Source organism: Bidens hawaiensis, unplaced genomic scaffold (assembly GCF_021521415.1).
Source record: "Bidens hawaiensis isolate Kalapana, Puna unplaced genomic scaffold, B.hawaiensis_p1.1 tig00018778_1, whole genome shotgun sequence".
NCBI classification, from domain to species: domain Eukaryota; kingdom Viridiplantae; phylum Streptophyta; class Magnoliopsida; order Asterales; family Asteraceae; genus Bidens; species Bidens hawaiensis.
The window spans coordinates 735-17,447 of NW_027492852.1; the positions used below are offsets into that span (position 1 = coordinate 735).

A 16,713-nucleotide genomic window follows, 5' to 3' on the forward strand; every position below is an offset into this window, starting at 1 on the left:
TTTTTTTTAAGTTAAAGATAAATACGTTTGATTTATTATGATTTTTAATAATTTTTACAAATTTAATTTGGTTTATACAATCAAAGAATGATGGGTTTTTAAAAAAATAATACTTAATAGCGGCCTGTCCCGTGTTCGAACATGGGTCATTCTGTTCATACTATCATCCATAGGAATTGGCTTGCAATTTAGTTTAATTGTGAAAACATTTTGTTATATATTATTGTTACTTACCATCATCTTCTTCATATAAACCTTAAATTCCAAGCCATTAATCCGTTCTATGTACGTCAAATTCATGTTGGGGATTTTGTTCTTCATTGAAAAACGTTCCAAAACATATAAATTTTACCTTTAAAGATGACGAATAGATGTTGAACAGGAGTCGCCGGAAAACGCCACTTTGAGATCCGAATACGTGATTCAGAGGGTGTTTTAGGCTTAAAGTAATGTTATGAACGAGTTTAAATTGATGATAGGTGTCTATATATACTATCAATTGGAGCATTTAACGTTTAATAACCTTAATTGTGAATTGGCCGTTTCCGGCGATTTTAACGGAAATTGATTGGTGATTATAGGTTGTTATAAATCAATTAATATGTTGATTTACATTGGCTATTAAGGTCTAAGTTCGTTACAACCATTTAATTGATTAAATTAGCGAGATTTGGGGCGTAATAGGCTCGCCGAAATGGTGTTGCCGTCGCCGGCCGGCGGCCGGTCTTTTGTGGACGGAAAAACGTGAGGATTCGGGGGGGGGGGGGGGGTTGGGATATATTAATTAAAATATTATAATTAAACAATATTTACACTTCTGGCCCTTATAGTTTCAATATCTTTTAAGTTCTGGATTTAAAATATATTTACGTTTTAAACCTTTAACTTTGTAAAAGATAAAGCTTGGATAAAAGTTATAAACCTTTGATATTTTCGTAATATGCCCGAATAGTTTGTAATCGATTAGATAAAGACTTATCATCTCGGAAGCTCATTAATTGAACAAAAAGAACAGAAAAGCGAACGAACAATAACCGTAACTAATCGTGAATATTTTATTAACGATGAACAAAGAACATAAATGATAAAGTGGGTTGGTTTAAATACAGTTACAAACAGTAACGTTTACGAACGTCAAATAAAATACACGAAACAAAACTTGATATATATATATATACATATATAAATAAAACCGAAAAATTTTAAATGGGTCGGGTTTCCGGGTTTGAAAAGTAACAAATGTTACAATTATTGAAAGGTGTCACTCGACCGTATATGTAACTTTGGTTATATTACATATTGGCTAACACTTGTCCAATAAGTAACATGTAATAGCCTCATTAGGCAAGCCTTGTTTACAAAACCCCACAATACCAGTAGTAACCATCTCGTAAGTCTACAAAGACTTAATCACTGTATTGTAATAATTAAAATCTTTTGAATATATTTTTTGAAAACATTTGGACTATCTGTCAATAGTTTAATAAGTTTAAAAATCATCATGACAGTATTGGAAAACCTGTTGTCTCACATAAATGTGAGATATGCAAAAACTCGAATGTCTTACCTTGCAAGTTTACTACTTATGAGCTTCCTGGTATTAAGCACCTATTGTAGTGTGTGTGTGTGTGTATGCATTAGTATAAACCGATAAGCTTTAACGATAATCACGAGATTGAAAAATTTACACGATGGCACAAAGTCTCACCGTGTTCAAGCCGAGATTTTCATGTACTAAAGTATCGATCAATCGGACCGGGTATTGTTGCGACTACTCTAGGTATTAAACCAATACTCTAATATATCAGAAAATGAGAGGAAGCGCAGAAAACTAAACAATTGAAACAGGCCAAGAGCTTCCCCTTTTATAGATGATTTTAAAGCCGGTCACGTATCGTGATGGACTCAGGAGAAGGGCATCGTGTAGCGCAATGACCCTATAGCTTTGTCGAGTTAGCCTAGTTATGCCACGTGGCAGGCAACGTGTCACGGTTGCGTAATGCGATGAACTCTAAAATTTTTCAGATAACTATAACTGTTAGCGTATCGCGACGAAGCCTAACTTCACCCGTCACGTAGCGCGATGGGAAGATAATTAAAAAATATATATTTTCCACAAAAATACTAAGTGCAAAGGGCGCCAACAAAGCGCCACATTTCGCCTATCGCACTTCGCTCGTGCGCATGCGTGCGCGCTTGGGGTGCTTCGCACCCTCCGCCAGGACCACTGAGTATGTCTTATCATACAAGAATATTATCATATGAGCTCTCTTTCTTGTAAAGAGCTCACAATTTTTGTAATCTATCGATGTGGGATAAGAACTTACTTTCTTATTTATATCAAGGTGGAATGATTCCATTTTCTTCCTTCACCAATGTGGTATGAACCACCTTCTTATTTATTCAAAGTGGGATATTCTCATTTTCTTATTTCATATTTTCAATCATATATTTTGAAAACTTTTTTGGGATGTTACAGTTTTTATAAATGCTTTAAAGTCAGCATGTTCACCAGCATATTTTGCTGATGTATTTTATAAAACTTTGTTTAACAGATAATCAGGATAGGTGTTTGGAGATGATGGATAGCCATTAAACGATCTAATGGCTCAAATGAAGTTTTTGTTATTAAAATAATATAAATTACGGTTTTGCTGACTAAAACACATTTGTAACAATTATCGGGTGTTTAAGTCCCGACTTTTGGAAATATAATAATTTTTTAATCAAGACTTCCGCTTTACAACATTAAACTCTTATAGATAATTGGGATGTGACAGATGTTGTCGTTGTTGTATATATAATTGCTTGTCGCTCCATAGCCACTAGTGTCTCCACTACCTATGTTGCCACCTCCACCATTGTTGCCATCACCACCTGTTCCACCATCCAACATCAAAAGAAAATACAGAGTGTGATCCATTTTATACTCTTTTGTTATGATGCAATTAAAATGAGTTCACATAGACCCACACCAAGTTGACATTTTTTAAACAGTCGGTTTTGAGCTAACCCAGTCTTGTCGTAACTAATCTGGACTCAAAATCGATTTGACTTGTTATACAACCCGGCTCGCTGTTAGGCTCAAGCACTTAACAAAAATTATGAAGTTTTACCTCTTTTAACAGGTAATGTTACATTGTTACGTTTGACAAACGAGGATGGAGACAAAGATGATCACATGCGACCATTATATATTTAGGAATTAGGTTAGGTACTCGCGTAAAACACGGGTTATAATAAATAAGTCTATTTAAATAATAACACAATATGAAATATAAAAAATATGGATGATATATGTACAGATATAATATATGTTAGAATAATTAAATTACACAATACACAATATGGAAATAAAAAGTTGAAAATTCGTAAATCTTTAAATATTTCTTTGTATATAATATTTGTAATTCTATTTGTAACTTTATCCTCCATATTAAAATTAGTAGTTTCACTTTGTTTTTAGTTTCAACTTCAAATAATGGAACACATAACTGATCATGTGTTGAAACAGGTTGCCTCAAAAGCAAACAAACCGTTTAAAGCAATTGGTCTTACCTTTTATTAATCTTCATTGCAAAATAAACATAAAGTTAAATTAATTATTTTATCTAAATCAATGTGAAAATTCGTTACCTTTAAAAGCTTAATATTAATAACTAATACAATATATTTATATAAAACAAAATAATATATTTATGTTGGTATTAAACTTTTTAAACCAGGAAATAATAACTAAAAAGAGAAAATAATAGATTAAAAAGAAAAAAAATAAAATATAAAACTATTAATAAGAAAAAATATATATATTTTTAATATGAGAGAGAGGTGAAAAAATTTTGTAAGGATCACTCATGTGTGATGACATATGACATATAGAAACTCGTGTAGAGCACGTGCTATAATAATTAAATTGGAGAATTGCATAAATCCTCTTATTAAGTAACCTAATTACGTATATACCCAATTCAAAATTTAAAATTACATATATCCTCTCCATTTATAAAATTCTACATTAAGACAAAAAAATACCCTTTTAAACTAGCAAGAAAATATTGGTTATCTTCGTCCTCATCCGCAACCCCTCTTCATCTTCACCACATCTATGAAAATGCCATAAAATAGGTATAATTTACTAAAGAATTGGGGAGTGGAAATCTCTTGAATCAGTGTTTCAGATCTTGCTAATTGCATCTTCTATTTCCGATGGTCGTTTCAGATCTGGAAACCTCCGGTGATATTTCCGTTTTTCCGAGTAAAGGAGGTGTAGGCGTTTTTTCCGGCGAGTGGTGAACATAATTTTCCAGCAAGACGAATTATGGCTTTTGTCTGGCCCAGTGAAACCAAAAAAAAATGGCTAGAACAAAAAAATATAATAAAAGGGTAAAATAGTTATTTTATAATTTATTTAAAATAAAATAAATCAATGGGTATATTTGATAATTTTAGTTTTAATAAAGGAGATATATGTAATTAAGTTTTAGATAGGGATGGGCAAATTCAGTATTGGTACCGGTACCAGTACCGAAATCTGTACCCGTTTGGTACCGTCGGTACGAAATCGGTGCCAAAGTTTTGAGTTTCGGTATCGGGACCGGGACAGATACCGGTATTTCCCGAATTTTTTACCTTTGGTACCGGTACCGAACCGAAGATTTTGGTACCGGTACCAAAAATTTACGATTTTCGGGACCGAGATTTTCTGGACCAGGACCGGTCGGTACCGGTAAGGTACCGATCTCATCCCTAGTTTTAGGGTTGGGTATATGTAATACTTGATCTTAATAGGGGGATATATGTAATTGGCGCTATATAAATTTATTTAAATAATAACACAATATGAAATACAAAAAATAGGTTCAAAAGATGGATAAAATATATAGTAGAATAAATTACACCATTACACAATATGGAAATAAAAAATTTGTTGAAAATTCATAAATCTCTAAATATTTTTTTGTATACAATATTTGTAATTTTATTTGTAGCATTATCCTCCATATTAAAATTAATAGTTTCACTTTATTTTTAGTTTCAACTCTATATAATAGAACATAACTTACAATGTGTTAAAACAGGTTGTCTCAAAGACACACAAACCATATAAAACGATTGGCTTTAGCTTTTATTAATTTTATTACAAAACAAACATAAAGTGAAATTTTCGTTCATTGAAATTTGAAATTAATTATTTTATTTAAATCAACGTGAAAAATCGTTACTTATAAAAGTTTAATATTAATAACTAATACAAGATATTTATATAAAACTAGATAATATATTTATGTTGGCATTACTTTTTTTAAATCAAAAAATAATTATTAAAAGAGAAAATAAAAGATTAAAAAGAAAAAAGTTAATATAAAATTATTAATAAGAATAAGAAATGCATTTAATAAAAAAAAGAGAGGTAGAAAAATTTTGCAAGAATCTATCTTATATGATGTAATATGGCATTAAGAAACCTTTATTTATTATATAGTATAAATATGTTTTTTTTAAATAATGATGCTTTGATGTTGTCATAGACTCATATGACTCGTTTAATTTATCAACATACAAACATGAACAACACCACTTTGGTGGGATGGTAAAGGCTTTGGCCTTTTGGTGAGAGGTCCAGGGTTCGATTCCTGGCATTGGCGGTATAATGTAAATAGTAGGAGGAAAGCTTGTATGTTCAAAAAAATAACAGAACAATGACCTTGTTTAATTCACTACATTTTAAATATTCAAAGTCATTATCATAAGCAATTATAATAAACAAATTATTGTTATCTTTACTATTTTATAAATATAATAAATGATTGCATAATTATAGGTAATCAAGTTAAAAGATTCTGTCATTTGTTTCTTGAAGTGAAATCTTAGTAGGTGGGATTTAGACATTCATGGTCCTAAACTCTTTACCTTAGGCTGAGGGGTGTGGGGCTTCAACGGGGGCGCTAGAGCCCCTCCGCTCGCGCCCCCAGGCGCGACCACCACACCACCAGGCGCTATCCAGGGCGGGAACGGGGCGCGAGCACGAAAATCCAAGCAGGCGTGATGGGGTTAGCGGCAGAGGAGGGCATAAAGTGGCATAGGGGAGTGTGCAAAGACCCGTTGGTGGTGTTTAAAAGAGCCGTTGGCTCTTATTTAATTTAAAAAAAAACCTTTTTTTCATCTATAAAATACCCCATTTCACCCATATCAATCACCACAACTTCAAAATAAAACCCAAAATCAACCCATCTTCCCAACTTTTTTTTAAAAAAATGGCTGGAAATTGGTACCCAAACCTAGATTCAGATTATATTGACGACGATTTATGGTCGTCACCGCACCAACCGATGTTTTATTCAGGGCCGCAAGAATCATCCGGCTTTCAACCATCCAACATACAACCGTCTCCTAACTTTGTTGTTCCGGAGACACAAGAATCACACGGTGAAGCTACGGGACCAAGAAGACGCGTCCACCGGAAAAAACAAGTTGCAACGGACGGGTCGGGACCGGCTTCGACTCCGAGGACGAAACGGAAAACAACTCCGTGGTCATCGGATGAGAAGGAAGCCTTGTGTCGGGCTTGGATAGTCATTTCTGAGGATCGGCGTTGCGGTAATTGTTTTAACGTTTTTAAAAATGATTTTTAATAAAAAAGTTAAATAAAAAAGTTAAATGGAAATCTAATTTATTTATTCATTTTGCAGCCGACTACCAAAAGAGCAAGATTTTTTGGACAAAGGTTAGGGAGACGTTCTATACGCTCGTTGGGAGTACAGAGCGGAACGCCGATATGATTTCGGGTCGGTGGTCCGAAATCAGAAAATTTGTCGGCTTGTTTACTAATCTTTTCAACAGGAACAGCGGTCGTATGAGACCAAGTGGCAGTGATGATTTGGCGGTTTACAATTTCACGGTCGAAGAGTAGAAGCAGGAGTGTTTGCGGAAGTATGGGACGGTGAAGACGTGGGACGATTTAAAGTTGTGGGAGAGGTTGAAAAGGTGTTCCAAGTGGGTTGAGCTGGTGGCGCCGGACGTTGATGCGGAAGTACGGCCGAAACGGACTAAAACTAGTTCGTCAGGAGCGTATAGCACTTCAATCGGGTCGGATTGCCGCGTTGGATTCGACCTAAACATTGCGGAGGAGGAAACGTCTTCACCGCCGAGGAGGCGGCCATTGGGAAGGGACGCCAAGGGGAAAAAACCGGCTGAGGGGGAAGCCGTAAACATCGCCAATCTTGTTGAATCCCTCAATAAATTCAACAAAACCATGGAGGTGGTCTCTAATGACAAAAAGGAAAAAAGTCGAATGAGAGATTTGGACTTCCTTACTAGAGACTTCAGTAACCTAAATCCGGTCGATCAAATGCTAATGGAAAAGCAAAAGGAACGTATCCGAAAGAGGTTGATCGAAGAAGACCAAGCCGAAGAATAAGAATAATGTTTTTTTTAGTACTTTTATTTTTATTTTATTTTTAGATATTAATGTGTGTTTTTTTAATAATTTATGAGTTTTTTTAATAATACGTTGTTTGAATATATTTATAAAAAAATAAAAAAAAAATTCGCTGGAGCCCCTCCACACCAGGGCCAGGGGCTCCAACGGGGGCTCCAACACACCCCTTATCCAGTTTCTCTCTCTGCCACACGTCATAATATTATTGGCTGGAGCCCCCACTAAAGCCCCCATTAGAGCCCCCCACACCCCTTAGCCTTATATTGTTTTTTGGACATTATATACAACTTGGCTTAAAATAAATGCAACATTTGAAGACATTTTTTTTCCTTTCAGGTTGAGTGTGTTTTGTTTTCTAAGATAATTTCTTCATGTTTTCAATTTGGTTTGATTTGTGTTGGATTTTTATACATTGTATGAATTTATGGTTTATTTTATAATTTGGTATTTTATATTCTAAGGCAATATGTCAATATCTAAGTCTTTAGTATACCTGATGTTTGGAAAGTAAATGTTTTTTGAATTTGTTACACGTAATTGTTTTAGTTCTCTTACTTTTCAAAACATACTTTTATAACATTTGCATTTTGTTGTCTTCTTTGTGTGTTAAAAATTAGATCATTTACCCATGGCATATGATTTTCCAAATCATTAATAATATTAAACATTTTATTGAAGTTAATATAGTGATCACCTCAATAATTTGTACTCAACGTGTTATCTACTATTTATTAATCAACAAAAAAATTTTATACTCACAACAACCGTGAGTAACGAAAATGGAGTATTTATCAACTATAAGGTGTGATGTTCATAACAAATTTTTAATTCATGCTAGTTAAATATGTAGTCTATTGGGCCTTAGTCAATTTTTCTTATTAACCGTCTCTTTGATTTCCTGGTTAAATATGAATATAAACTCATGGTAGACACATACCATTGCTTTACGCTAATTACACACTTATTAGTTTATGAATTTTAAATTTTTAACTTTTAATTGTGTTTCTAAACATTGTACTTTGTATCTTATTTTGGTTTATCTTTATGTTTGACAATTATTTCTTTTCGTACCAGTATTATTTACAACTAAATATCATGTTGTCGTCCCAAAAAATATATTACAAATTACAATATAATATAAAATCATATATGTTTGTTAGACGATTTCTATACGTCCACTCGTGTCGTGCACGGGTCAATAACCTAGTTTATCAACATGTAACATACGCAAATGAAATCGACCAAATTCGTGTTGACTCACCACCGCAACGCTCAGGTTTTACCAATGTCCCGCTGCAATGCCAGGGACCGATAATACTCTGGCTTTACCAACGTCCGAGATTCAACGTCCAGGTTTTACCGACAAATAAAGTTCGTCTTAAATATTTTATAATACACTATATGAGTGCCACTACTTTTTTTGGGTTTGATTTTTAATATGTTAGTTTGGACGAATTTATTTTTACGTTTATTTCCGGTACCATGACGAATGTAGTCAGTACTGACCGAATTCGTATTGACTCACCACTGCAATGACCGTGTTTACTGACCAAATTCACCACGCAACGCACGCGGGAAAGTATGTATCGTTACTGTTTCCTACTTTTTAATATGTTATTATTTATCTATACGAATGCTGCTACTATTGTTTGCGTTAACATAATGATTATTTTTTTTAATATAGTGTCGATATCTTAACGAATTTAATGCATACCAACCGAATCCACATTAGTACACCACTGCAACGCAACAAGTATAGAAAGAGATCGCAACTGTCTGACGCAACACGCCGGATAAAAAAAACTAGTTTAACATAACTCACAAGAGTCATGCTTGAGGTTAATTTTCTTCAAAGATTTAAACATTTTCGAGTATTTGACTATGGTTTTAAGAACATCTTGTTGTCCAAATCAAATGTTATTCTGGATATTTATATGCCAAACTAAATAATATAAAGGAAAGTAGTACATATAAACAGTGTTGTAAAAATTGCTAGTCGGTAGTCAGGTGATAGGATGGAGACTAGCGATTAATCGGATCGAACTTTAATGCATATTTTTCAGTTGTTGAATTCACTACATTTTAAACATTCAAAGTCATTATCATAAGCAATTATAATAAACAAATTATTGTTATTTTTACTATTTTATAAATATAATAAATGATTGCATAGTTATAGGTAAATCAAGTTAAAAGATTCTGTCATTCTGTTTCTTGAAGTGAAATCTCAGTAGGTGGGATTTAGACATTCATGGTCCTAAACTCTTTACCTTATATTGTTTTTGGACATTATATACAACTTGGTTGCATCCACTCTCCAATATCTTAAGATTCAATTAATACCCAATTTGGAGATTCATAAGAAACTATATTATAGGATTGATCTCATGTCCTAAACTAAATATCTAATAATGTAGCTTAGAACTTTTGAGCATGCTTAGTAAGATGAAAAGTATATTATCGGTTGGACGATTTGTATACACGCAAAACTCTGAAATTTGGTTCACTTGACGATTTGAGTTGATGGAGCGGGTACATTTCTATTGTATTGCCCTCGCATTTATAATTTGTATCTTTGATCTTGACGAAGCAACCTAATTTTCAATTTTGATTATTGAAATGCGTATTAAAATGCGTATTTACATATATAGTAGTAACACATCAACATATATTTATGATTTTATCGGTAAGACGTGTGTGAGATTTTTAAATCGGCTAAATGGTTAATGCCCAAAAAGGTGGAAATAAACAATCATCCAATTAACTCCATATATTCCCTAGTAATATAAACTAGTATGATGACCCGCCGTGTTGTGGCGGGGTTGTGAAACCATAACAGAAGAAACTAACGATGTCCACACGTTACCACAAAATTGGTTCTTGATCCATTGCTGAAAAGGGAGCTTTAATGATGGGGTGTTCCATATTTTTTCAACAGCATTTGGATCACTGATTGGTCAATGACCAATCCAATTATCTCCATTCCACCCTTGAGAGTAAACCCCATATTTATTTTATTTGTCACATGTGGTACTTAAACCCAGATCTCTCATTTTTTAACTTGTAGTTAATGACGGAATGCAATGGCAATATGGAATATATAATTTCTATTTTAAAGGTAAATATATTTACACAAATGATCTTATGAAGTGGAAATGAAAATTGGATATTTGCTGAGAACATGGAGCTCACGGGTAGAATAAATAAATGGTCAGTTGATTGTATAGAGAGAGAAAAGCAGTGACGAACACATATTATGCATAAGGTGCAAGTGGTGATGCAAAAATAAGGTCATCGACCCCTGAAATCATAAGTATATAATATCCTCGAAAAAAGAAATAAATATTGTCTGCTAAGATTCAAGAATTCCAGAGTTCATATATCAGCTATAACATATAAGAAGTCGTTAGAGTATACCTCAAGAACAAGGCTAGCTCTAATAAACGCTTGTCAACCAAAGACAAACGAATTTTCAAGTCGTTAGAATACACCTAGATTCATAACCTTTTACTCAAAATGCTAAACCTAATTCATATGTCAAGTCATCTTACTATATAATAAAAATAATAATTTTAATACATTCAATCTAAAAGATGATGATATATGAGGAATTTTAGAAACACCCACACCTTTGCTAAAAAAACCCATTAACACGCTCTGTATTAGGTCCCATATACCCCCGTATAGTTTTATATGGGGCATACAGGGCGTGCATATATAGGAGAGTGTCCGGGTCTCAGGACCCTAATATATCTATATGAAAGCATAAACATTGAACGACCTTAAATGGGGAAAACAGACAGGATAAGTTATAGCCTATGGACAATGGTGACATTGCATGTGCTTTTGATTTGACTTCTTGGATAATAAAAATTCAGACTCAATAAGTTATAGCAAAGCAACCTGACCAACATAAAAGCTAGTCAATAATATTAAATCCAAATTTAATATCAATCTACTACTTGCTATCATTGTTGCTATCAATATTTTTAAAACAAATATACTGGCGCTAGTAGCTTTTAAACAATTATATTCACGGTTGAGATTAGGTTCAAATAAGGATGCAAATGAGCCGAGCTGCTCATGAGCTATTTGAGATCGGCTCGTTAAAAAAGCTTGATCGAGCCGAGTTTAATTGAGCCCGAGCTCGAGTCTAAAAGTAAGCTCATTTAATAAACGAGCCCGAGCCCGAGCTTCACTTATCGAGCTGGCTCATGAGCCTAAACAAGCTTGCTATTTATATAATTTTTTAAAATATATATTTAATAATTATTAATTAATATATATAATGTTATGAAAAAATAAATAACATAACTAAATAATATATATATCATTTTATACATAAATTATAATAGAACAAAATATAAAAAAAATAATTATAATTGTATAAAAAATAATTGATAAATAGTAAACAAGCTGAGCTCGAGCTTGGAAATCTACTCACGAGCCGAGCTCGAGCTTTCAAAATAGAGCTCAAAACGAGCCAATCTCGAGCTCTGGGTAAATTAAACGAGCCGAGCTCGAGCCTAGTCGAGCTCGGGCTCAGATCGGCTCGTTTGCACCCCTAGGTTCAAAGCCCATAAAGACAAATAAATACTCAAAACCACTCCAAAAATGCTCGGGTTTACATAAATACAGTGACGGACCAAAAAAAATATTTCTCACCAGGGTTTAACTTGGGTATGCCCCTGATAAGAGAAATATATAAAAATGAATTCTGATAAATATATAGCATTAAATTCAAAGTCCTGATATTTATGAGAGGTAAAATGGCTTCTTTGAATTTTTCAACCCTAGAAATGGAGCACTTTCGCCATTATTAGCAAGGAAATTAAGGGGACAAGAGAACCCCCCATGCATGACAACGAGACAATGAGATCTACACATGAATTTGATCTATGTTTTGTCTTTTGGTCTATGAATTTGATAAAATGAAAACAAAAACACACTAGCAAGAGTTTTTCATATACTCACGGGTATTTGGGTCAACAAGAGTTTAAACTAGCTTTTGCCAAACCGGTTTCCAAGCAGAAAAGGATCACTTTCGTTCCAAACTAGTTCCGATTCCAAACTGGTTTAAACACAGAGGTTCCCAACCTGATTACAAAGTGGCAGTTCGGTTTCAGACCGGTAATTGCCAAACCGATTTCAATCTAGGTTTTAGTTCTAATTATGGTTCAGTGTTATAAAGCGGTTTCGTCCCCGAACTGGTTTCTTTGTACACCTCTAGCAGATCTGAATATGGGCAAATGTGGTTGAAGGGAGATAAAGGCGTGAATTCAGTTGAACCAGATTGGGGGATTCATTCCGTCACAAGCATCCAAGGCAGCAACGATAGCATCGATCGGTTGGAACAATGGTACCATTCATCGGTCGCAAGGGGCTGACGAGATTCAAGTTGTAACTAACGCCAGAGAGTTAATGACCGGCTGACGAGAATTTAATATAGCGGGGTCTTAAAATTTGTGTGAAAAGACAAAACAACCACTCCAATGTCCAATATGTTTAAAAAATATAAAAAGAATAAAATAAAATAAAAAATAACAGTAACTATAAAATACAAAATTTATATAATCATCACCAATAACAAAACCTAAACACACATTTTTGCATAGCTTATCAAACATATGCATATTTGGATTAATTATTTAAATTAAATCCAACTATAAAATAATACACATAACAACAGAAATTATAAGTTTGTAGATGCAAATGTATATCATAATAATAAAAAATAAATCAACTAAATCATAAGAAGCAACTAAAGTCACAATTTGATGCTACAAAACCCCACATTCAATACCTTTTTTTTAAGAGTGGTGTGTTTTTGATTCAAAACTTAGTCTGTTTCCTTCAAGCTTTCACTTGTGAGCCATAGTTTCTTTTGGACTATCAACACAACATCATCTCCATCGGATTCCGATGATGAATCTGCCATCGCCACGGTTTCCCAGTGTATTGCGGGTAGGTATTTCTTCACGAAGTCGATGACGGGCTTTTTGTCCCGAACGATTAGGAAGCCCGTGGGCCTGAGGATACGGTCAATCTCGATCAATAAATCTTCACCGCTGCAACCTTTCTTTTCGATTATGTCTGTGAACATGTTGCTGGCATGGAGAAGATCGTATGTACGTGGGTAGGTCGAGTATGCTTCGCACCTGAAATTATGAGTGACGGGTCAAAGCGGATTCTAGGTGAAATGAGTCATTTTTAGTGTGGGTCCCAGTGTTGATTAGGAGTGTGAACGAGGTAAGCGCTTGTGAGCTACTCGAGATCGGCTCGCTAAAAACTCAATTTGGCGGGAAGTTCATTTATGTTTGTTTTATTTAATAAACGAACAAACACGAACGCATGTCTCGTTCATTCGCTTATTATCGTGAACGTTCGTTTAAGTTCATTCATTAAAATTCGTTTATGTTTGTTTGTTGACGTTCATTTATGTTCGTTAGTTTACGTTTGTTCATCAATATATTCATTTACAATTTTTAGTTGGTTTTAGCTTAGTTATGTTTATTCATCTATGTTCAACTATGTTCGTTCGTTTACGTTTTGTGAAGCGATCGCTTACACAGTTAACCCACATTTAACGAACGAACATAAACAAACACGAACGCATTTATTTTCTTAAGAACAAACACAAACAAGAAAACCACGCTCGTTTAATTGTTCGTGCTCGATCATTTGTTGGGTTAAAGTTAAACCAACAAACACAAACACGCCCCGTCCGTGTTCATTTACAGGCCTAGATGTAAACGTATGAAATGCAGGAAATGCATACCAGTTATGAATTGAACCAATCAAGCCTCTATCGTATATAAGCTTCAATGTGTTAGGTCCGTCTTCAGGGACAACATTCATCACCCAAACATCTTTATTCCCCAAAGCAGCTCCAAATGAACCCAAATTCGCCTTCATGTCCATCACATTCCTAATTGTATTAGTCGATATATTTGGGCTCAGCAGATCCCAATAATTCTCAACCCTCCTACGCCACAACTCCTGTATAAAGTTCAAAAAATAAGCAAAATATATGAGTTTACCAACATATGAATTGAAATAATGTGAGACACTGTATTTGTTTTAATTGGTTTTACCGTGTCCTTTTCAAACATATCCCTTGAATAGCCAAAGTCAGCAAGACGTGGTGGCGGAGAAGTTAGCCTAGCTGGCCATGGAGCCAATCCACTTCCTTTAGTTGTGTGATCATCTGATGAACAGAATAAAACGAAAAACATAAATGTTTTGAAACAAGTTTAAACCGATAACAGTTTTCACAATTAATCAAGTTATGGCATATGAATGTAAATAATATGAATACAGAAAAACTTACGTTCAGAGTAAGGCGTGATGCAGGCTTCCATGTTAACACCATACACAGCGTCTGGATCGTCATTTGGCCGACAAAGAGGAGGCTGAGTACCAGGAGCTCTCTCCATGTAACAATCATTAGTCAAAGGTTTGACCCAAATAACAGTTTGGTTCCATTTTGCAGCTATTTTCCAGCACATGCGTTCAACAAGCGCACTCATTTCTTTCCATATTCTAAGATCCTCTTCATCTTGTGCATATGCTTCGGGAGACGAGTAAGCGAAGTAGCCACCTGGTCTAAGCAATCTGTCCAACTCAAGTAGAAGAATACCGTCCCTTTGAAGCCAATCAATTCTACAGCGGGAACAATGAGCAAGTTCAAAAGATCTACTCGGGTAAGGAAGTCTTTTTGTTCCAAGAACACCAAGATATGCAGGAATGCCTCTTTCTAAAGCAAATTGAATTTGATTTTGATGCACGTCATTAGGTGCTAATGACATTGCAATGATTTCAGATGAAAGAAGATAACCGCCAAAACTTGCAACACCGCAACCAACATCAAGAACCGTTCGTAAGTTTCCTTCGTTGTTCATGATATCTTTTGAGAAGTTGAGCATCTGTTAATTATGTTGTCCATTAGATATACAAAATAGAATAAAGTATGGCTATTAGTTATGATAAAAGATTAAAGACGCGTGTGATAATGCTTACATTTGCAAGTGATTTGATGTACTTATCAGCTCCGTAGTGGAAATGAGTTCCTCCACCTGGGAATATGATCTTTTCACCTTTCACAACCATCCAGTTTTGGTCTGACTTCTCGTGTGCAAGGTGGGTATGTGGTATGTTTGCTTTCCATACTTCATCTCTGCTCTTTGGCCACTTGATAGGAACCTGCATTAACAAATAAAACCAAGAGGGAAAAATGTAAGATCATTTAACTAACCTATGAGAATTAAAAACAAATATCATAAATACAAAATTTCCAATGTTGTTCGATTATAACAGGGTAACTTCCATCAGATTTACTCATGAATGGGTCGATTCAGGTTGCGTACTTATCTCTAATGGGTCAAAGACGCAAATAAAACAAAAAATTAGCTCAAAATAATACAGCCTAAACGAGTTGAATGGGTTGAAATGTTTCATGTCAACCCAACTCGTTTTTGACGTGGTACCAAACGGTCCAAAATTTAACCGTTTCAACCAGGTACCATACAGTCCAAAAGTTACCCGTTTGACCCTTGCCCAATCAGCCCCACCCATCCATATTGCCACCTCATGTCGATTAGATACACACCTTGTACCCTGATGGGGGAGGTATCAAGCAGTTAAAACGCCTTTCAGGCGGAGGACAATGCCTTTCATAGTGCTCCATCAAAGACAAATCCAACTTCAATCTCATCTGGTAGATAAGGTTGCGGTCTAGGCAAGGTATCAATTCAGAGTATCGATCATCACAAACCTTCAAGAATATACAGCAAGTTAAACAGGTAAATTCATAATATCTGTTAACAAATTATAACCCTGCTTCATGTAAATAACTTACAGGAAAGCTTTTCGGTACAATACCATCATCATCCTCCAGACCAAATTTAAAATCATCTTGCTTGTTGCCAAGATCAGATTCTTCATCACCGCCTAAGTAGGATGACCCAAGCTTCCTTAGAGACCGGCTACCATACTCTAGTGCTGACTGACCTTGACTCTCAGAGCCAAAATACAAATACAGGAAAAGAAGGGCAGCTGCCACAAGAATAAAAGTTGTGAGCAACCGCTTCTTCTGAGATCCATCTTGTCTTCCTCTCATAATTAATGCTATGTTTGATACTCCACAATGTTATTCGGTTTTCACTTCAGATGCACTTTATAGATCACAAGAATGACATCATAGTTTCTTGACTTCTTAAATCATTATAGATCCCGGTATAATAAACTGGTGTTTTTTTTTCTTTCTAAACTATGCT

General features: G+C 34.7%; 1 protein-coding gene across 1 annotated transcript; it reads right to left on the bottom strand.

Annotated features, from left to right (window-relative positions):
* Positions 1 to 13,074: 13,074 nt before the first annotated feature.
* LOC143557026 (putative methyltransferase PMT3) lies at positions 13,075 to 16,652 on the bottom strand. Its single transcript, XM_077046194.1, has 7 exons — positions 16,296 to 16,652; positions 16,047 to 16,211; positions 15,458 to 15,640; positions 14,769 to 15,363; positions 14,533 to 14,645; positions 14,217 to 14,437; positions 13,075 to 13,596 (listed from the first exon to the last, which is right to left on the bottom strand). The coding sequence occupies exons 1-7, from the start codon at positions 16,554 to 16,556 to the stop codon at positions 13,278 to 13,280; spliced, it is 1,857 nt and encodes a 618-aa protein (XP_076902309.1). The 5' UTR covers positions 16,557 to 16,652; the 3' UTR covers positions 13,075 to 13,277.
* Between the last annotated feature and the right edge of the window lie 61 nt (positions 16,653 to 16,713).

Coding starts and splice junctions, on each gene's coding strand:
- LOC143557026 (XM_077046194.1), bottom strand. CDS start 16,556: ATGAGAGGAAGACAAGATGGATCTCAGAAGAAGCGGTTGCTCACAACT. Junction 16,212..16,295: donor TTGTACCGAAAAGCTTTCCT/GTAAGTTATTTA, acceptor ATATTCTTGAAG/GTTTGTGATGATCGATACTC. Junction 15,641..16,046: donor CTCCCCCATCAGGGTACAAG/GTGTGTATCTAA, acceptor TTGTTAATGCAG/GTTCCTATCAAGTGGCCAAA.